General features: G+C 32.0%; 2 protein-coding genes across 2 annotated transcripts; one reads left to right on the plus strand and one right to left on the minus strand.

The window, feature by feature from the left end:
- The first annotated feature begins 3,537 nt into the window (after positions 1-3,537).
- On the plus strand, positions 3,538-6,865 carry LOC105644338 (phytoene synthase 2, chloroplastic). Its single transcript, XM_012229645.4, has 6 exons — positions 3,538-3,984; positions 4,388-4,438; positions 4,537-4,709; positions 5,162-5,397; positions 5,794-5,986; positions 6,642-6,865. Exons 1-6 carry the CDS (start codon positions 3,651-3,653, stop codon positions 6,804-6,806), a joined length of 1,152 nt encoding a protein of 383 aa, XP_012085035.1. The 5' UTR covers positions 3,538-3,650; the 3' UTR covers positions 6,807-6,865.
- Positions 6,866-8,388: 1,523 nt separating this feature from the next.
- LOC105644337 (serine/threonine-protein phosphatase PP2A catalytic subunit) lies at positions 8,389-18,126 on the minus strand. Its single transcript, XM_012229644.4, has 11 exons — positions 17,774-18,126; positions 14,337-14,393; positions 13,927-14,010; positions 12,040-12,111; positions 10,873-10,944; positions 10,620-10,660; positions 9,739-9,805; positions 9,404-9,595; positions 9,226-9,315; positions 9,019-9,126; positions 8,389-8,933 (listed from the first exon to the last, which is right to left on the minus strand). The coding sequence occupies exons 1-11, from the start codon at positions 17,864-17,866 to the stop codon at positions 8,868-8,870; spliced, it is 942 nt and encodes a 313-aa protein (XP_012085034.1). The 5' UTR covers positions 17,867-18,126; the 3' UTR covers positions 8,389-8,867.
- Positions 18,127-22,835: the final 4,709 nt, after the last annotated feature.

Genomic DNA, 22,835 nt, shown 5'->3' on the forward strand with positions numbered 1-22,835 from the left:
CTTTGCTTCATTTGGAGGAAGACTCGACCTCTTTGGTCGATTGTCGCCATGGAGCTCCGATCCAGCCGCGTCACGAACTCTAAGGTATAATCACTCAAACTCAAATTTTCGTCAATTAAGCCCGGTCCATCCAACACCTTATCAACTGTCAAGCTTGGTCTGTCCGACATATTGCATGCTTTAAGGCTCGATCCATCCGGCACACTAAGCTCGGGTCGTCCGGCAAAACTGATAAAACCAGTTTTCTAAATCTGAACCATCCGACAAAACCAATAAAATCAATTTTCTAAGCTCGATCCACCCTGCAAACCCACTAAGCCCACTCCCGGAGTGGCACTTTCAAAGCCCTACCATTCTAATCGATGGTAGAACTTCGTGCGCCGTGATCCTCATACAAACGAGGTACAAAGACATATCTAAGGATTTCAGCCAAGATAGTGGGCCCCTATCAAACTGACCGGTTGTCAACATCCAAAGTGGAAGCAAATACCTATAAGAAGACTACAAACTATATATTTTGTCCATCTTTATTCATCTTCTACGTCAAGAAGCAATTTAAAATCAATTTCATTCAATCTCATATATACATTTTGTATTCACTAGCTTGGATTATATACAAAGATATATTATCTAAACTAATGAGTGCAAAATTAAATTAGAAAATGACATGAACACGATCCATTAACTAGTTTTTGTGATTGGTCAATGGAGTTTGTATTTTTACTTCCCTTGTCCATCGGTTTATCTTAGTAATAGTGTTTTTTACTTATTAATGGTTTTTCAACTTGTTGGTTCTTTCTATGGAAAAAGCAAGGAATTCATCAGCTAATAGCTTGAATTGTGAATTGCGGGTGTGTTAGGTATGAAGTACACCAATTGAAAAAATAAAAGTGTGCTTGATTTAACTTTTAGATTGTGGATTTGGATCCACAATATACGCTTCATCAATTGTGCAATTAAAATAATTTGAGCACATGAACTTATAAAAGAGAGTTTAGATTGTATTGAAATAAAGTTGTGATTACAAAAGAAATAAATTAACAATGCTTGGAAAATAAAATGAAGATAATGCTTTGAAATTAGCCGGATTGCTTAAAACCCAAGTTGAAATTATTTGCTTGAATTCGTTGGAAAATTTTGTTGACTCTTCTACATTGTTTTTTTGCTCCTCTTATAAGCTCCGCAGGCAATTACCAAAAGGATCCACTGATGCATGTTCCTAAGTCTTCCACTTTTGTATGTGAAGAATCACTTGAGAAGTGCTATTTTTTTCTCAACAGCAATCCGCTTCTTCATTATCCCTTTCCTTGTAATTAATTATTAATTAATTACATAAAATAATATTAATTTGGTCATAATCAATCCAAATGAGCCTAAATCCAAAATACAAAGTCCAAATTAAAAAATTACAAAATGGATTCAACACAAATAAATATCTTTCATTTTATTATGTTTCATTCTATTATGACTCATCAGATATAGTGTTTTCTTTCTCAAGTGCACATATTATTGATAAATCATCTTTTTTTATCAAATTATTAATAAACTATAATTAGTAATTAAATTCATATATTCTAACATAATTGAAGTAAAATTGTATATTTTTGTACTTTGAAATTAATATAAAACCCTAAATAGAAGTAATAGGAGAAAAAAAATTCTCTTTGTGGAGTTATATTACTTAAATAAAGTTATGAAACATAATAATTAGTATAGAGGAATCGATACTACACATTTTGAAGTTGTTACACGTTGATGCATGATTGAAGCATTTATTGTTGAAAAAATCAAATTGCGCATATGGCAAAATTATAATTTTTCCTAAGGGTGGTGCCTAAATATGTAATTTGCAAGTGAAGAAATGCAAAAACTAATTAAGAGGTTATTTGAATTGGTGAAATTTGAATAATCATGAAAGTTAAGTACTTCATGAATTTGTTAGAATTTTTTTTACAATTTTTTTTTTCTCACTAACCTAATTCTATTTAAAACTACCTTTCAAAATCTATATATTTTGTTTCTAAAAAAAATAATGAAAAGTAAAATTTCACAAATTTGAAAAACCATTGATCTCACGTTTCATGAAGCCAAAGAATTACAAAGAAGCAAATCTCTTGGAGAAATTTTGATAAATGGTGAGTTTTGGATTTCCTGATTGAGATCAGCTTTGAAACCTCAGATATGAACTGAAACATTTTTTATATGAGATTTAATTCCCACTTGGAAATGCACACCAAAATTTAGAAATTTGGAGTGATCCATTTTAGGATAAAAAGCATAAAAATTGAATCAATGATCTAATGAGGCATCTTATGAGATAAAGATTCTGATTCTGGTTGCAAGTGAAGACAGTTTTTTAACAATTGATTGGCTTCATATCTCAAAACATGACTATATATAAGACAAGTTCAGCATCTTTGTATAACCCAACATTCTCCAATAACAAAAACAGGAATATGTCTTTAATTAAATAATAAGAAGAAAAACACTTGAAATTACAAAATTTATTACAAGTATCCAATTATGCTATTTTAACATATCAAACATTTAAAAACATCTTGTAGGAATTTAAGTGGTTCGGTTATTTCTATAACTATGTTGCAATAATACAATAGTATATCCATCGTTAAAAACCATTCTTTTCTTTATACTTTTACCAAGTAATTTTTTTAGCTTTAAATTATCAAATTTTTTTATAGAAATTATAATAAAAGTATATTTTCTTTTTATATTATGATATTTGTCTTTTAAAGTCTGGTAGCGCAGTATATTCCTTCATTGAATTTTGTGGTTCAAATTCTGTGTTCGTTATAAGCAATTAATTCATAGATAATTAAGCCGTCTATAGAAAATTTAGGAAGTTGGCCTAATCGGCCACTTTTAAAGATCTATTAGTTTTTTCAAGTTCACATTCCAATTGTCATTAGGATTTTTTTTATTAGATCAACAAACAATAATTATTTTAGTTATAATAGTTTTTGTTCTATATTTGATCTTTAGAAGAGGGGTCGTGTTCTTCATGTATTATATGTATTGATTTGAAGTTCTGAATGAAATCCTAATATATTATATTAAAAAATCCAATTAAATATAAATTAACCACCTCTTTTCTTTTGTTTTGTTTTAAACGAGTAGATATCTCATTACTCCTCAACCTTGACGGGATTGGATTAGATTGAATTTTCTTTTAAATTTTATCATAACAGGATTCAAACTATTATCTATAAGACCGAGATTAAAAAAAAAAGTTGTTAATTATGCTGATTCTTGAAATTATTATTATTATTATTATTATTATTATTATTATTATTATTATTATTATTATTATTATTCCTTAGTCATGACATTATAAGAAACAAATAGAGAGAACAAAGATAGTAACTTGATCTCCATGTGTTAAAAGATTCCATTGATAGAAACTATAGAGATAAATACATAACTAACAAATTAATTTGATTTTTCAAGAAGCACTTATAAGTCTTCACTTGAGAGATATATAGAGAGAGAGAAAGAGAGAGAGAGAGATTGGCTAAGAAGGTCTATCGTTACAATAAGTCTTTTCTAACCCATTTAATCCTTCCTATTGAGCTCTTCCCATTCTTTCGAGGAGCCAAAAAGAAAGAAACAGAGAGAACATTACTATTGCAGCAATGTGCTCAAGCTTTTCTATTGCAGCAAAGCCTTGTTTCATCAAAACAAACAATGGTAAATTTTTGCAACCCAAATTCATAGTTACAAGGGCAAGAGCTAATCAAGTGATCGTATCACCTCCTAATAAGCCATCATCGAAGATTACTGCCTCTCCTCCTTTACTAACAAAAGGCATTCCTCATGTAAGTGAAATTGTTGAGAGACAGTCTCAGAGTAAGTATTTAGCCACGCAAAATGCCTGCAGAAAACCTGAGTTTCATCCTTTGTTTCTTGAAGAAGCCTATGAGAGGTGCAAGAACATTTGTGCTGAATATGCCAAGACTTTCTATCTAGGTTTGCCTTAGAGCTTCTCTACTAGTCTTTTTTCGATATATATTTGTGGAAGATCATTTATTTTTTGTAATTTATGCATAATCATCCGCAAAGAGTGTGATGAAAGATTATCCCTTAATTCCTATATATGATTTTTTTTATACGAGTATTTCGCACCTTTTTAGATAAGAAACTAATCTCGTTTCAGGACTCATGATTCTTCTTTCTCTTAAATGCTTTTTCACCAATAGAATATATGAAGTTTATTTATTATTCACACCAAACATATAGTCAAAGTTTGTGTCTGGGTTAGTGTAAAAAGATTAAGAATTCAAATCCTCACCATCCTTTTTCTTTTAAGAATTTTTTATCTGGCCAAAAAAAAGAAGAGAAGGATTGATGGTTAAGTGCTGTGTTGATGCAGGAACTTTGCTAATGACGGAGGAGAGGCAAAAGGCTATATGGGCTATTTATGGTATGTAATTGGTGGTACTTATAATTTTTATAAAATCAAGTTAAAATGGCATGATTACGATTGAGACTGAAATCTTAGGAGTAAATATAATATTGCAGTGTGGTGTAGAAGAACAGATGAATTAGTAGATGGGCCAAATGCAGTCCATATGAGCTCTGCGGTTCTTGATAGATGGGAAGAGAGACTTGAAGACATCTTTGATGGCCGCCCTTATGACATGCTTGATGCTGCTCTTACTCATACTGTTTTCAACTTCCCCTTAGACATTAAGGTAAACTCCCTAAACTCTCTCTTTCCGAACTCACCATTTTCACACTCACTAATAAATACTTCCTCCGTTTCTGTTAAATTTAACAGTTTTCTTCTTTCTTTTTTTTCCCATTACATAACACTTCTTAGAAAATAAAAGTAGCATTAATCATTTTATTCCAATTTTATTCTTTTCCGGATATCTGCATTAAATTTTATCTCAATTAAATATTAATTAAAGAGTAATTTAATCAATTACCATTATTTTTCCTAATAAAATTGAAGCGATTGAATCATTTTTTAATCTTTGTGAAAAGTCAAAACTGTCAAATTTAACAAAATAGTCGGCGTATGACAATTATTATTTAAAAAAAAAAAACCGTAGGAAAATTATAAGTCTAGACATGATTGAAGGAATGGACTTGCCAAACAAAGCATTATCTTTAAAACTCAAATTTAAATTATATATTTCAGCCTTTTAGGGACATGATTGAAGGAATGAGAATGGACACAAGGAAATGTCGGTATGAGAATTTTGAAGAGCTGTATAGATACTGCTATTATGTGGCTGGCACTGTTGGCTTAATGACTGTACCAGTAATGGGAATAGCTCCAGAATCTTCTCTTTCTCCTCAAACTGTCTATAATTCTGCTCTATTCTTGGGTATTGGAAATCAGCTCACTAACATTCTCCGAGACGTGGGAGAGGAGTAAGTTCTTTTTCTTTTTTTTTTTTTTAACTTCACTTGCACACTAATTTCTTCTAATGCACATGCTAGTTATGTGAGATGTAAAAATATCTCAAAAGGATGAAAATCTCCTGATTGTACTACTAAATACAATGGTTAGGACCCTAATTAAGAAATTAATTATATAGTCCTTCGATTTGGTTCTTGTTAAATTATTTATTAATCTTTGTGACTAACAGTAAATTTTTAACGGAATGATTAAGCAAGGTAACGGAAATAAAATTTAGGGATTATATAATTAAATTATGAAAATAAAGTTTTAACTAGTGTATGTGCTAAGAAGATTAAATAATAGTTCACTCGTTAAAAATCCGTGCCATGACTGATCGAAACTATATATTGTGTTTGTTTGTACAGTGCATTGAGAGGAAGAGTTTATCTTCCACAGGACGAACTTGCAGAATTTGGATTATGTGATAAAGATGTTTTTGCGAGAAAAGTGAGTGATGGGTGGAGAGAGTTCATGAAGCAGCAGATTGCAAGAGCAAGATATTACTTCAATCTTGCTGAGGAGGGAGCCTCGCAGCTAGACAAGGCTAGCCGTTGGCCGGTATATATAATGAATTTCATTTGCTTGGTTTATTAATTATAAAGACTTTAAAAAATAGAGGAATTAAAAAAAAAAAAAAAAAAAAAAAAAAAAAAAAAAAGAAGTTTTGAAGACAATATGAAAAAAAATTAATTTGTTCATATACCCTACATGAATATTTATATAGAAATTATAATAATGTACGGATAAGAACTAAAAGTTTAGAATATTTGAAGCATTATGTATACTTTTAATTAAGGACAAAAAATAATATGCGTATAATATTTTTAAAAAATTATTTTTCATCTTTCATTTTTATTATATAGAAATGAAAAATTTACTAGTCTTAAAATCAAACCGATGTAACTAAAAAATTAGTCAAATTTGAAAAATTAAACAGAATCAAATCGAGTTGGTTCAATTTAGTTCTATAATGATTTTATTTTCCTTATAAAAATTATAATTCATTTAGTTTACACTAATTAATCAAACTGACTAAACGATCGTCCTGACAAGAATACAACTTACCACAAAGCCAAGCATATGATGACCAAAAATAACAATAATAAAAATGAGGAATGTATAGATAAATTAAATATTTTAGTGATTTTTCAAAAAAATAAAAAAATTGAATGTGTTAGTGTGTAGAAGCTGAGTATTGAATTGTGATGTGCAGGTATGGTCATGCTTGATGCTGTACAGAGAAATATTAGATGCAATTGAGGATAACGATTATGACAATTTGACAAAAAGAGCTTACGTTGGAAGGACCAAAAAGCTTCTCACTTTGCCCTTAGCATACACTAGAGCTCAAACATCACCGACTTTGATCCTTCAATGACAATATTTTCCTCAATGGTACTCTGAACAAACGTATAATCTCTCTCGAACGGTAAAGTGTAAAGGTCTTTATTCCTTTTAATCAGTGGAGGAGCTAAGACCCTAGGGTCGAGAAAGACACTTAACGTGTAATATTTATTTTTTAGTATAAAAAATTTAAAAATAAATTGAACTATATAATAAAGAGCTACCACTTCCATTCATAATAAAAAACAATTATATGAATTTTTTTTTAAAATCTCAATCGTCCTCTAGGTGAGTTTATATCTTGAAACAGCTAAATAATTAGCTCATTGTCAATACTATTAAATACATCTATCATTCATCCAGATATTTTATATTCGATTAAACAATCGATTTTTCACAATCTTCATTATAAAAAAATATTTTATCTTACGATCGATGCGGCGACAAGTAAAATTAACACTAACTTCATAAGTGAATATTAATAGACAAACAATAAGCCTTTCGGTTTTAACTAACTCTTTTCTCTTGAACATCAACTTAATTTTTTATATATTTAAAAAGGCATTCAAAGTAATTTAAGGGGGCTCACAAATTATAAATATAACAATTAAGGGTGCACTTAAAAAAAAAATTTCAAGTCAGGTGGTGCATATGCACTCTCTCGATTATATGTGTGGTTCTGCCACTTCTCTCAGCAAAGTGTATTTTTTGGAATCAAATTTGTATTCTCACCCTTATGAATTTGAATTCGTTTACCGCTCCAATCAAGACGTCAATTGAATGTTTGTTATTTTGATTGTTGTTGCATTTTGGACATATTCATGTAAATTGCATAGTCCCTTAGCAATCAAATGGGTATTAGAAATTCTCCATTTTTCCTAATTAATCAACACAAATTAATGCTATTTGATTTCTTCTAGAAGTAATTACATAATTCATTAATAATTTTCTACTCTAAAAATTAAAATAAACCAAGAAAAATAATCATTATGTTTCAATGTCTTCCATTTATTTATGTTCGAAAATTTTTTCCATCCCTTTAATTGCCAAATTTCATTATTTTTCTTATAAAAAATGAGAATGTGCAAAAAAAAATATCATGTGCAAAAAAAAAATGATAATAATAATAATGATGATAAAAAAATATCATGAATTTGCGACTCACAGACCCAATTACCGAATTGTTAATTTAGGAGGAAGAAAAAAAAAAAAAAAAAAGAATCTAAGCCCTGAGTGTACATTACATAGCTTTAACAAGCTTGAAAGAGAGCCTTGATTTAGCAATTAAAGAACAAGCAGGCTTATATTTATGACCAACCTTAAATAAGCAACACAATGAGATAGCAAGAGGGCTTCTAAATAATGCTCACAAACGCCCTTGTTGGAAAGAATTTAAATCTAAAATTTCTAAATTAGAAGAAATTTTCCATTCTAGCACTCTGTGAACAACAAACCTAATTAACCTTTTGGCCTTCTATGCGCATCACAGAACTTGCTAGATTTCCTATTTACCAACTCCACAATCAATCTCCAATCCCTGTTTACATAAAAGAGTAGCAATCATGTTGTGCACAGAAAAGATTAGCAAAATAGTTGGTTGTACCTGCAAATAAATATACATAAAATAGCATAGCATAGAATGTTAAGGGTCAAACTACATAGAAAACAATGGAAGTTCATATTGGAGAACACTTGATTAGAACTACAGGAGTGAAAAATAAAAATAAAAATAGAAGCACCATTACAGGTCAACTCATTGTCCCTCTACATATCCCCATACCCCAAACAACCATCCCTTCTACAGAAAAAAGAAAAAAAGAAAATGGAACAAAAATGAAAATCAAAGAAATGAGATGAAAGATGCCACATTGTTTTGCTGGAAATGGTACATATGCAGCAATTGCATCGCCAGCTTCATTGCTTCCTCTTTGTGGAAACTAAACCATCCTCTAGCCTAGGAAGCCTCAACTGCCCATTGTACATGCTTTTCAATCACCATAGCCCAATTATAATCTTAAATTTGAAAAAGCCCTCAATAATTAAACCAGCTAGGAGGCACTAGCCAGGGGTATTCAATTACTTATCCCAACTTGCATTATAGGAAGTAATCAGGTGTTCTTCGGGTAACATCTGGCTCTCCCCTCCTTGGAGCCGGCTCAAACTGGTCATAGGTTAAAAAAGTTTCAATATGTGGTTTTACATCAAAACTGAGCAACAACATATGCCAAAATATCAGAAAGACCAACCTGAATGAATGTGTGACCCTTGCAATCATCAACTTCCAATATGGATGCCATGTTTCCACACCGATAACAGTAATTCGGTGCGCTAAATATGGTAACAACCTTTTGTTCCTGTCAAAACATGAATAATCAATCAAGTGAATTTCAAAAGCTCAAGCAGAAAAGGCAGAAAAAGCAGAAAAAGCAGAAGTGCCAAATGAAAGTAGTTACATGACCCCAGTTGTATCCTTCCATAACCAGTTGATGGGCTCTAGCAATGAGCTTTAAATTGTTTGTGTGGTTAAATTGCTCAGATATGTCCTAGAACAACATAAATATTAGCACATTCTGAAAATCCTTGATCTCAGATAAACTGATAAAAGCTTTGGAAAGAAAAGAATTTAATTACTTGGCCAAAGGTATATCCAGCACCCCTCGGTGAGATACCCCAACCACAACGATCATCAGGATCAGACCACAAAAGGTCACACATGGGACCCTCATGGGGAACTTCTTGAACACGATCAAAATTCCGTATGTTATCAAGAGTTTCAATGGAGGGGGATAGTCCACCATGGAGACAAAATATCTCTGATTCAACCTTTAAAATAAAATAAAGAATTCATATGGCATAAACATAGGATCTCCACAGAAACAGAATATATAGTAACTTAAAAAACATTAAATCATTATAGGTAAAATAACTTTAAAATTTAATAGTTATTTTGCCTCCAGTATACTAACCAAGGCTGTCAGTGGAAAATAGTCAAACAAATCTGTAAAGATCTTCCAAACATTGGCATTGCCATACCTGCGAAAAAAAAAAAAAAAATTATTATTATGCATGCTTGTGTTGTGTGAATAATAAAATATGAATAAAGCTGTTCATTAATATCATAAATTAGAATAGTCTTAAATTGCACCACAAGGTTACTTCCTTAACGATGATCTAAGATTATACCGAAATACACTCATTTAATAACGTGCATTTACAACATTAAACAAAGTCCATGCATAAATACACAACATTTATCAAACATGTCATTCTTTAAACACAGAGCCTATTTAAGAAAGCCTTTTATTAAAAGGGGCTGGTAATAAAATGCAACTGCTTAGAGTTAAAAACTTAGCATTTCAAGAATCTCAAGTGGTAAAGTATAATTTGATAATGTTATGTGGCTTACTTTGAGACCCGGAGGACAATTTGGCCATGGCAATTTTCAGTTACAACATATGAATAGATGAGGAAATTAAGAGGAAACAATCCAACAGAATGAATACATGACAAAGAAATATCATACTGATACAAATGGTAAAAATAACTGAAATGAAATTAGAGTATTTATCACCTTTCCCTGTATATGTAATTAGTCAATTTTCATAATTTCCTTTCACCTTTTTACTTATCTATTACAAATTTCCCTTTCATTGCCACATTTCTATTTTAGTTCATTAACTTTCACCACTACATAAGCAATACATCAACCACAATTCTCATAAAGGAATTATTATGTTTATGCAAAATAACAGGCAGAACATCAAGGCAATCACAAAAACCCAGTTATCATGAAATATCTCAAGCTAAATAGAAGTTATCACATCATCAAGGTTTCAAAGGAACTCACTTCCGTAGACACTCATCATAAAAGCCATAAACCTGAGTAATCTGAAACAATAAAAAGAAATCCATCATTGGAACAGTATTTTTGTGGAGACTAGACAGTTAAAAATGCATGTAAAGTCAAAGTTCAAATAAGATTTGAGTAAATTATATGTTACAGTTCAGAGCCCATCTGAGAAGGGACTCCAACTACAGATCCATATAAGCTCTCTCAAGCCAAACTAGGAGAATTGTTGGAAATACAATCTGAAGCACACCTGACGACTTTCATGATTTCCCCGTAGAATAGTAATTCGTTGAGGATAGCGCACCTTCAGGGCTACCAAGAGCTGAATATATAAATTAACCAGTCAATTCAGTTTGCAGTAGAAGATAAAGCATGAAGTAAATCAGGACCAAAATCCAATGGACAGAATAAAGGAATTTTGCAGGGTGACTTTCTGTCATCATTTAGTCCCAATGCTTTCTCTTCTAATCTGGGGGGCCTTCACGAGTACAATTTGTACCAAGAAAAATCAATGGAATGTAAATCAACTCCAACATTGAAACAAATAGTATTATCAATTACAAATATTATATCATTTAACAATCCAAATAACAAACGCGAATCTTTTTTTTCCCTTCTTTCTCTTCTTTTTTTTTTTTTTTTTTTTTTTTTTTTTGCATAAATCAACTATTCCACCAAATCAACAGCATACATGGCCAACAAAACTAACCATCCATCTCTATGCCACAGCACACAAGCAACAAATTAAAACCTTTGTGCACTACTATGAAGCTCCATTCTGCTTACGACCACTATTTCCAACTGTGATAAGCTTCACTGGTACACTCTAAAGGTAAATTCTAGATAGGATTATAGTTCAAGCTTCGGGTCCTTTTTTTCTTGCAGAACATATAAACTAGGGCTACCACAAATAAGTAGGTTTGGACTGATACTAGCACGAGTGTGGGCGTCTGTAACTCAAGAGCCCAAGCTATAAATAAGAGAATCAAGCTGCAACATCCACATTCTAAGCTCAGGACAGGAACACAAGACACTCAAGGATGAATCTTAATTTGACATGTGAATGAGGACGAGGACAAGGACAAGAGAACAACAAAATCTTAACCATGTAAAGTAAGTAAAGCCAATAAGAGAGCAAATAAATATGCATGCAGGTTGAAGACATCACCTCATATCTCAGGGTGACACCAAAATTCTTTTCAATCAAAAATTATATCACTTACATATTATATTATGTTCCCCATTCGAAATGAAAGATTTTAGGGACACATTTCTATTTACAATTCCAGAATATATTCGTGTATGTTACAAAATATTATCAAAGGAAAGAAGGGCTAAAATGGAGCAAAATATTGCATTTAAGAAGGAAAAAAAAAAAAAAAAAAAAAGAGTTGGAACTAAAAGATAGAATATGTACCGTTACAGTTTCAACTGAATAGTAGCCTCGGTCTACGTAATCTCCCATGAACAAATAATTTGTATCTGGACACTATCACAAACAAAACATAACAAGAAATAACTACATAATTACAAACGTGATTATGTGAATACATCAATTAGTAAACTCATACTGCAAGCATTAAAGAGTATATAAAGACCAAAGGACGTCCAGTTACAGTCAAAATAGAAAGCCATAAACTGCAAAATGGCATAACAATTTTAAAACTATCCTTCTGAAATGTAAGAAGTGACTATTAGCTGAAAAATATGAGGATGTAATACTTAGAAAACAAAACAAGGAGAAAATAACATGAAGAATTGAAAAGGAGAGAGAGAAATGATAATAGAATGACCATCAACTTAAAATATAATGAGGTTATAGGAGAAAAAAAAAAAGAAGAGAAGAATATGAAAACTTGAGAAAGGAAACCTAAGAGAATGACCATTAACTTAAACAGGTGCAATGCAAACATAGCATGGAGAGAAAATATGAACTGTTTGGAAAAGAAAATATGACATTAAAAAGCCAGTGAAAATGTTTCGAGTTACTTGTAATCATTAAGGGGAAAAAAATCAAGAAAAAAGAAAAATAAAGAGAGGGTTGTACTTGTAATAGCTAATTCATAAAAAGACAAGGAAAAAGCACACTAATATAGGTATGACCACGGTTTCAAAACCGCCGGTTTCGATTCTAAAACTGCCGGTTTCAGTTTCAAAAAAGGTTGAACCAGAACCGAACGCTTTTAGATTGTTTTAAAGACGGTTTTAAAACCGCCGTTTCCGGTTAGAACCGAATTTAGATCATCTCTTTTCAACCTTTTCAGTTTTTTTTAGCTAAATAAGAAATTAATAACAAATAACAGTATTAAATTAAAGAAAAAGACTAAAAAGAGTAAATTAATAGTTTTAAAATTTATTAAAAAATCATAACTACACAAAACATAAATTTAAAATTCTTTACTAGTATTTAATTTCTATAAATTTAAATTAGGATAAAAGAAATGATAGGAGAAATTCAATGGAGTTTAGAGAAAAAGAATTGATATTGTGAAAAAAAGGGACGATTATTAAGGTATTTATAATTAACATATAAATTTTTATTCATAAAAATACCCTTCAAATTTTCCCTTTTTTTACCGTTATAAAGGATAAAAATATCCTTCAATTTTATTTAACAATTCACAAAAAATATCATAATATGAATTTTTTATTCCAAAATATACCCTTCAAGTATCTCTTTTTTTCCCATTATGAAGGGGCAAAACATCATTCTAACTACATTAAGAGTTAAAAAAAACTACAATATAAAGTTTTATTCCAAAAAATACCCTTCAAATTGCCCTTTTTTTACCGTTATAAGGGAGAAAAATGTCTTTTTATTTATTTAAGAGTCAAAAATAAATCTTAAATAAATATTGTTTAATTTATATGTAAAAAATATATATTATAAAAGGTAAAAGCTTTAAATTAAAAATATTTTAATGAGCAATTTTTTTCTCTTTTTCAACTTATAATTTATAAGTTATATTTATATTAATAAATTTTAAGATGATGGTAAAGTTACTGCATTTAATGATGAAAATAAAATTAATTTAACAATTAAAAATCAAGTGTGAAATGAGATATTTTCTTTTTTTTTTTTTTTAACGGTTTCAAACAGGAAACGCTTGTTTTTTAATTCCCAACTTAAACCGCCAGTTTCGTTTACGGTTTGGAACCTTGAACCATTGACCACCGTTTGGCTCCGGTTCATTTCCGGTTTGGAACCGAACCATGGTCATGTCTACACTAATAACAGAATCAAATCTATAACCAATTCCTCAGCAAATATTACAGTAGGTACTGCCTTAATCAGAAAATCTACCTTTCCACCAATTCGAAAAAGTTCAGCCAGATCATGAAATTGACCATGGATATCACCACATATTGTAACGGGGCTTTTAACAGGCTGCAAAGCAGAATGCCTAAAAGATTAGCAGCATTATCATGATAAACTGACAGCTTGTACAACATAACAGAGCAAATATAAAATTTAACATAAAATGAACCACCAGGATCAGAGATTATATGACCAGTGACTTTTATCCAATTTAAGCCCTGATAGCAGCAATACAGTATAGACTACATCCATTTCAACATCAAACATTAATGGTGCAACAAATTTCATAGAGAAAATAGAATATAGCAAGATATGAGCCCACACAGACATATAAAATTGCATTCACAGGCGAAAAAAGTAGCACGACAAAGAAATACGAATAGAAAAAAGAGTACCTGAACATTGCTTTCTTCCATCAAAATTTCCTTAGCTTTCTCACATAATCCCCTCACCTAAACCATTAAAGTAACAATGAAAATTATCCCCAATTTAAAGCAAAAATAGTAGATATTCTACTCTACATTAAGAAAACTGTTTCTTTAAATAAATAAATGAATAGAAGTGATAAAAGCCAAAAGGAGAAGTGAAAAACACAATGCCATACGTATCAACATTTGATATGATAAAATACAAGCTGTAAATAAAAGCTCTCATTTAGGAACAGCGAACATCTTATTAGCAGACAATTTTTTTGAAAATTTAATAGCCTGCATGCTGCTATTGATGGTGAATAGAGCTAAATAGGGAAGAGGTAGAACTAAAATCACATGGAGGGAAGTAGTCTGAAAAGATCTACAACCTGCTGATACTAGTGAAGACTTAATGACATACAGAGCGGGAAGGAAATAAAGGATACATATAGCCAACCCCAACTAGTTTGGAGTCAAGGCTTAGTGCTGTATGATAGGAAGCATGCTGCTAGTTCATACGATAATAGAATACCATGCCCCCACCCAGTAGGGGTGCATGTGCACCAGGTCATTCGTACCTGCAACATGTCAGTTTTCATTACATTCAAGGTGATGTTGAGTTGCATGAAGGTTGCAGTGACATGTTAGGTTAGTTAGTCTGATACCACCTCAAGTTCAGGGGAAATTGAAACCGAAGAGGTTTTGGAAGAGCATTTAAGCTTGAAGACAACCATTTCTAACCAGATTTCAACTCTTAAACATTTTTTTCAAACAAAATTGACCATATGAATAACATAAGATACGGAAATCAAAAGTAAGTCATAGAACTAAGTTGACTGTCCAACATATAGCAAACAACAGGGAAATGGTTCACACTTCACCGCCCTCTACCAAGTCACCTAAGAAAAATACAAAAATAATAAAGAAAATAAAAAAAAAAAAAAAAAGACAAAAAGGACCAACCATTATATCTCTGCTGTTCTGTCTAGGTTCCTCAAGAGTTTTTCAAAGTTAGCAACAATTCTTAACCATAGCTGTCAAATCTCAAATCGAATCGAGGATCGAAATTTAATAATCAAGAATCAAATTGTAAAATTCATTATAACTTTTCAAAATTAATTAAAAATAAATACATATATATTTATGGATACAGTTCCATTGATTTTATCAAAAGATACAAATTTAACTAACAATAATGTATTTAAATAAATTTCAATTCCAAATCATTTACTAAACACAAAATGAAAGAGAACTTAGTGACTTTTGTAGTTGTCAAGTTCAAAATATCAGACTATGAAATTAAAATTTGAAAATAACAACAAAGTAAAACCATCAAGCCATTAAAATTTCCTATCCAAATCCATATTTTATTCATTATCATTTCCAAATTCAAGCTCTTCATGATCTTCATGTTCTAATATAACTATATTCTCTTGCTCTTTTTTCTCTATATTGACTTTTTCCACTTGTTTTGTTAGGTAAGAGAATCGTGAGAATCGACTCAAATTGTATAATTCAAATCGCATGAATCGTTAGATTCACGATGAGTACCGATTCACCCATAAAATTCGACTCGTCTAGCATGAAAATTGAATCAAATTGAATCAAATTGTAGGATTTGAATCGTGAATCGTAAAATCCGAATAGAACTCCTAACAACCTTAGCTTTCTCCAAATCCAGATATGCATAATAATAAGTTTCTATATTAATCAGTGAAAAGCCAATGGAGGTTGCTTACCATTTTTCAGATCCATTAAACTCATATCATACATTAAGCTCCTAAATACTAGTAAATTCTCCACTGATTAAGATCACCGTGTTTTCACTGCTTTTGATCTTAAAGGGACTGATTAAAATTTGATTCCAGAAGGAGACTGAATTTAGGAAAGAGAGTAAGAAACAAAAAGAGGAAGGAATGTCACCGAAGAATAAATGAGTTTCAATTTGAAGAAGCGAGAGTGAGACATGCGAGAGAGATTAGAAGACTCATTCTGGACACCTTTTTCATGTGAATTTATATGTAAAGGAATCAGGAAACAGCCATTTCGATGAAAATCAAAATGTTGTCAGTTTGCTTAAGGTGTGAAATCCTCATATAAAAAAACCAAAGCCATAACCAAAATTCAGTTTTTCATTTTCTCCAACATGTTGATGCCGGCCACCCTCCTTGAGCAGGATAAGTTTAGATTCATTAAATTCATCAGATCTACTGGGTCGTTGTACAGCCTATCCCACATCATCTGTGGACAATCAGTTTCTACCCATACTCATCAGGGGGTGATATAAAGAGAAAGTGACAATATAAATATGCTATGAAGAGTCATTCCTACAGATCTTCTAATCAAAAAGATAAGGCAGCGCAGCAATCGCTCCACCACAGCAGTCAGTTGAAGGCAGACATCAAATAAAATTATACCAGAAAATTATTTTAGTCTTAAAGAATCTGAAAAGGGCAATACTGCAAAGCTTGTAGATAATTTTCTGCTAAAGATAAGCAATTAAAGGTAGAAAATCACTACCAAAGGAAGGAACTGCTAGAGGAAAAGATACTTCTTGAACCAGTCGCATACCTTAACTCAATTAATGTCCCAGATTTTGGCATTTTAGTAAATATCTCGAAACCCAAGAAGATTTGTCCATATTAATCCACATAAAAATCAATCCACCACAGCAGTCAGTTGAAGGCAGACATCAAATAAAATTATACCAGAAAATTATTTTAGTATTAAAGAATCTGAAAAGGGCAATACTGCAAAGCTTGTAGATAATTTTCTGCTAAAGATAAGCAATTAAAGGTGGAAAATCACTACCAAAGGAAGGAACTGCTAGAGGAAAAGATACTTCTTGAACCAGACGCATACCTTAACTCAATTAATGTCCCAGATTTTGGCATTTTAGTAAATATCTCGAAACCCAAGAAGATTTTTCCACATTAATACACATAAAAATCAATCTCCAGCAACTTACATAAATAATTGTACAAAAAAGGCACACAATTTGAAGTTAAAGCAAGACATTGATAAGCAAGCTTGGTTACAAAACCTTAAGGAGTCCAATCTAATAATAAAAAACATTAGCCTCGTGCCAATTACCCCTTTTAAACTACAGTTTCAAGCTATCAAAACGAAACCCACCAACGGATCTAATTCTTTTACAGCTAAATCTGCTCCGAACTCCCTGATCCCCTCAGATTAACACATTCAGATCCCTCTAAATTGACCTCAATCAACAAATATTACAGATCACTCTACGCAAGAGGCCAAAAAACCAGGAAATGAGCAAATTCCCAAACGCAACCCAAATAAACCAACCTGGATCCAAACAATTTCCATGAAACCAACCACAAAAAAGAAAAAAAGGGAAAACAAAAAGCGAAGAGAACCCATGAAATAAGGAAAATTGAAGAGATTTAAATAAGTACCTCTTGCTCAGATAAGGGCTTGCACTGCATGAGTTGATTAATCTGCTCATCAAGGTTTCCATGTGTGTTCGAAGGGACCGAATCCAAGCTCATCTTCTTCTTGGTTTAATCAGAGATCGAGATCCCTTCGATTTTTTCCCCTTTTATTGTATAACCTAACCCTAGATTATATCTAGCGAAGAAAAAGAAATGAAACCCTAGATTTCACTCTCTTCGAATTTCTAGAGAGAGAGAGAGAGAAAATAATTAGACAGAAAGTGAGAAAGAAAAAGAGAAAGAGAAAGAGAAAGAAACAGCGATGGTGAAGAAATAGAGAGAGAGCGCTCTCTCCGTTTCGCTTTGCTCGATAATCACCGCTCCTTTTTTGTTATTTTTTATAAGATTATAAATTCGTTTTATCTAATCTGATGTGTCTCATATGTAATTATGTATAAGCAAAGAGACTACCATTTATTACTACATTATTAAATTTAAAAAAAATCAATTAATTTTAATTTAATTAATGCTAATTCCTTAAGAGTAAGATATAACCACCCTACAACAGCAACCCTCTTAGTTTCAAATTAGTTGTGATTCACTGTATAAATCTTTTGTTTCAATTATTGGCTCTGATCAAATTTATATCAATACAAAATAAAGTAGAAGTGAAAAAAAATTTTGAAATATTTTTTATAAAGAAAAGGAAATTGAAGGCGAGTTTTAAAATCATTTGATATGAGTGAGATAGAATCATGGATTATTAAATTCAATAGCATACCTTCTCTAAATAATTAGAAGATTAATTTAATTGAATAAACTCACTTGACTTCTAATCAAAAATTTGAAAGAGTTTGGATTTAAGCTTCCATGACTACTTGAAAATTGAAGTAGATAATATAAAGAAAATAAAAGCTCGTATATATGTTTGTAAAAAATAAATGTTTCGATATTTAAAATGATTGTATTGATAAAGTCTTGTATTCTAAAGGAGAAAATAAAAATATTTGAAAAAAAATAAATATAATGATTGAAATTTGAAATTAGTTATTTCCTACCATGATTCCAAATGCAAGAATTAAAAATAGGGATAAAGGCCCGTGGAAGTCCACAGACCTCGTTTAAGGATTCTAATCGTCGAGTTGTAACTGAGTTTCTATTGATTCATCAATTGGTTGTTTATTCTCTTCTCTGTTTTTAAGTTTATTCTTTCTAAGTGAGCTAGTGATTATCATGACATTATAACTCTTAGGTCTGTTTGGCGATACTAGCTTTTTTAGTAGCTCTTAATGGTTTTACGAGCTATTAGATATTAGCTATTAGCTGTTTATATAACTATTTAAAGTAAAAGCATTCAGTAAAAATAATTATTTAATTAGCTGTTAAATTTAAAATAAAAAAAAGAGATATTTAAATAATATTGAGTTAGACTTTTAATTTATGACTATAATAATGAACTCATTATAAAAAAGAAGTATGCCAATTTATACTGTATAGTCCAATTATATAAATTGAAATCATTATCATTTCTAAAATGATAAAACAATTTCCTCATATATTCCTCTATTAATTAATTATTAAATTATTTTATTTAAATTTTTGTGTAAAATAATGTAATTTTTAACTTAATTGCAGATTTGCAGTACCATAGCAAAAGATTTTAAACTAATTTTAATATAAATTAATTAAGGATAATATAAGTTAATTAAGGATATAACTGTCAGAAAAAATTTTAATTAAAAATGGAAATGCTAAACATTAGATGGATTAACATTTTAAGAAACGCTATCTTATCCACTAACAATTATTTTATACACTACTTTACCGAACGATATAATTTACAAAACCAGTGTTTTGACACAGTCAAAACTTTAAATCTCCCTTAAGCGTTGTTGCCGAACATAGCCTTAATGTTACTCCTTTTACTCTCTTTATGTTAGCTCTTTCTTATTTTCTCTTACCTTTGCTTTTAACATATGCATTTAACATTTAAAACAAATTTAATTAAACTCAAACTCATAACTCTTTAAATGATTAAGCAATTGTCCCCCATGCATAAAAATGACCTACTAAAAGGCAATGCTCTCTGTGTTAAAAGTCCAATATAAATTAATTAAACTAAAATAAAAATTTTCAACCAAACTCTTAGCTATTTGGATATTATCAAAATAATCTTTAATTTATCTTATCTTAAAACTTTAAAATAGCAATTATTTCCTAATTTAAAATATATAAACATTACTCCCTGAAAGCCAAACAAATAAAAAATAATACTCCCTCTCACTACAAAAAAAACGGTATTTTGCGACCGACCAATCGGTCGCTAATTTAGATTAGCGACCGATCTGAGACCGATGAATATCGGTCGCAAAATTCCTTGTCGCAAATCTTATTGCAACCGATGTTTTCGTCGGTCGCAAAATTGAATAGTCGGTCGCAAATTTTGGTCGTGTTTCATTTGGAAAGTCTGTCACAAATTAGTCGCAGAAAAAATCTATTGCAATTTTAAAATTCGGTCGCAAAATGGTTAATTTAAAATTTTAACTTTTGGTAGCAAATCGGTCCCAAAATTGAAAAAAAAAAATAAAAAAATTAAATATTATTATGAAACAATAATTTTTTCGCACATGTGAAAATTGACAGATATACATATATATCATACACGCAATTCAAGAACAATATAAAAATGTAATTTTTATTGTACTAGACAAAATATCAAAATACAAATGAAAAATTAAAAAGGTCCAAAATCAAATCTACGCTGCTGCTCATCTGCACGATCCGATATCAGATCACCGGGAGGAGTACCTGCTGGATGTGCTGTAGTGCCAGGAGGGGTGACCAAGGTATCGTCTGTAGCATCGGGATCAAGAGCCGGTAGTGGCTGCTGCTGAGACGTCGAAACATTTCTGTCTGTAGCAGGCGCAGGATCAGAGGAAGAAGTACCAGCACCGGGCTCACCGGATAGCCGCACACATGCGCTCTAAGCTCTGCAATCTGTCTCTGCTGATCATCAACACGAGCCCGTAATTCAGTATAATGCTCGTCAGTGTGCTCGGGCTGTGGTCCTGCGCTGGCTGTAGAAGCGTGAGCTGCTGAGCCGTAGTAAAACTGTGATGCCTGAGACCCGATGCTGTATACCTTCCTCTTCTTCTCACCCCTTACAGCCTCGAGATAAAGTGCTACCTCGTCAATTCTTGACTTAGCTTCAGATTCATCAGTATGAGAAGAAACAAGACGGTCCCTAGCTGTAGTATAGTTCTCCTGAAAATAAAAAATTAATTAATCAATGCAATTGCAAGCTTTATTATATTGAACTTTGTACATCTTCGTAACGAGTAGAGGGTAAATGTAAATATTATTCATTGTTACTTACATTGACGCTCACCGCACGTCTGTCGACAAACGTATTAAGATCGTGGTCCTTCGTGTGAGTGTATGTAAACACCTCAATCGGGTTTGGCTCACGACCTAATTGTTTAGCCTGTAATGAATTTGGTTGCATGATTTATTAATATATATAGTGTCCTTTCATTAAACATCAGTTTCATATAAAGGGACTAGTTCACTTACCAATAATCGAGCTGTCTCTATAGTAGATATTGATCCGCCTGTGTGTCGAGAAGGTCCTGCTCCATCACCGCCAGTCTCACTGCGCCCGTTTTGTGCAAATATCTCCCTCTTTCTCTTGAATGCATGATCCTCCCAAGCCTTTTGCCAGCTCTCCCATATCTCCTGAGACACGCATTGCTGCTTCTTACCGCTTCTTCTCATCCTATAGGTGAAGTCAGCATATCGATCAACGCATATCTTCTCCCAGGCCACTTTCAGCATAGCCGTAATGGCCTTGTCCCATATGAAATGTTTCTGCAAAAAATGAAATATAGCGTTTCAATACTAAGGAGGTATCTTAATGAATTGTAAACATTGAATGATGATATAACTTAAACCAAAGAGTACCTGAAACTCCTCCCAATAAAAGTCTCTTGCCTCTTGTGGTACGGCATCCCATGTGTATCCTTCTTTATGCAGCTGTAGCTTGATTATCCTCAAAATTTGCCTCACTGCTCGAGAAGATGGATATATGCTGAAAAAAAAACAGAAGTGAAATATAATTAAACGAAAGCATCACAATCTGAACAAAATATGCCTTTGGAAAAATTGAATAAGTACTTACTGTCCCGCTACCAAACTGAGGCTGATACGTGGATCTGATGAAGCTGCAAAAGAAGTGACAAATGCTATAAATGCAGATAATTAATATATAATTGAAATGACAGTAATGACATTTATGATTACCTTGCACAGTAGGTGACTGTGCAGCTGGTGGAGTCTGTACTGGTCCAGAAACGGGGGTAGAAGAGGAAGGAGCAGAAGGATGTGATGGCGGCAGTACTGGTCGCTGAGCAGAGGATGAAGCCCCAGACGTACCTGAAGAAGGATGTGATGGCGGCAGTACTGGTCGTTGAGCAGAGGATGAAGCCCCAGACGTACCTGAAGAAGAAGGAGGGACTCCTCGTCCACGGGCACTGCATCCTGGGCCACGACCTCCACACGAACCACTGCCGGACGCATCTGAATCAAATGCTCTGCCTCTAGCCATCTGTACTGCAGATATCAGAACCTAGATAAAATGAATTTATACGATTATATGAATTATAGAACATGTGGTAAATATGAGTAAAGAAAGTTAATACCATTGAAATTCTTCACTAATAATATTAATTAGATATACATTTATCAATTTGTAACAGTAAAACTACTCTAAGTTTTAAGTGTCTTCAATATCATCTGCTTCCTCCTCCTCTTCATCAGCTTCCTCTTCTTCATATTCGTCTTCTGAGGTACCCATGATGATTTGATCTTCTTCCTCTTCATCATCCGATGCTCCTATTTCAACATAAGATCGGCTTTCATCATCCAATCTATCTGTTAAATCTTCAACAACTTGCATCGGTTGCGTGTCAAACATAATTTCTTGAAATGGCTCCGATACTGCGAGTGAATCAGATTGTTTGGTTTCAAGTGCATGAACAACTGATCTAGCCTTGATTTTACACACTGCCATCCAATCGCAACGATCTCG

Source organism: Jatropha curcas, chromosome 7 (genome assembly GCF_041381405.1).
Source record: "Jatropha curcas cultivar XTBG-Jc1 chromosome 7, XTBG_Jcur_1.0, whole genome shotgun sequence".
In the NCBI taxonomy this organism is placed as follows: domain Eukaryota; kingdom Viridiplantae; phylum Streptophyta; class Magnoliopsida; order Malpighiales; family Euphorbiaceae; genus Jatropha; species Jatropha curcas.

Coding starts and splice junctions, on each gene's coding strand:
- LOC105644338 (XM_012229645.4), top strand. CDS start 3,651: ATGTGCTCAAGCTTTTCTATTGCAGCAAAGCCTTGTTTCATCAAAACA. Junction 3,985..4,387: donor TGCCAAGACTTTCTATCTAG/GTTTGCCTTAGA, acceptor GTGTTGATGCAG/GAACTTTGCTAATGACGGAG. Junction 4,439..4,536: donor GGCTATATGGGCTATTTATG/GTATGTAATTGG, acceptor ATAATATTGCAG/TGTGGTGTAGAAGAACAGAT.
- LOC105644337 (XM_012229644.4), bottom strand. CDS start 17,866: ATGAGCTTGGATTCGGTCCCTTCGAACACACATGGAAACCTTGATGAG. Junction 14,011..14,336: donor TGGAAGAAAGCAATGTTCAG/GTACTCTTTTTT, acceptor TCTGCTTTGCAG/CCTGTTAAAAGCCCCGTTAC. Junction 12,112..13,926: donor TTTTTCGAATTGGTGGAAAG/GTAGATTTTCTG, acceptor TGTTTGTGATAG/TGTCCAGATACAAATTATTT.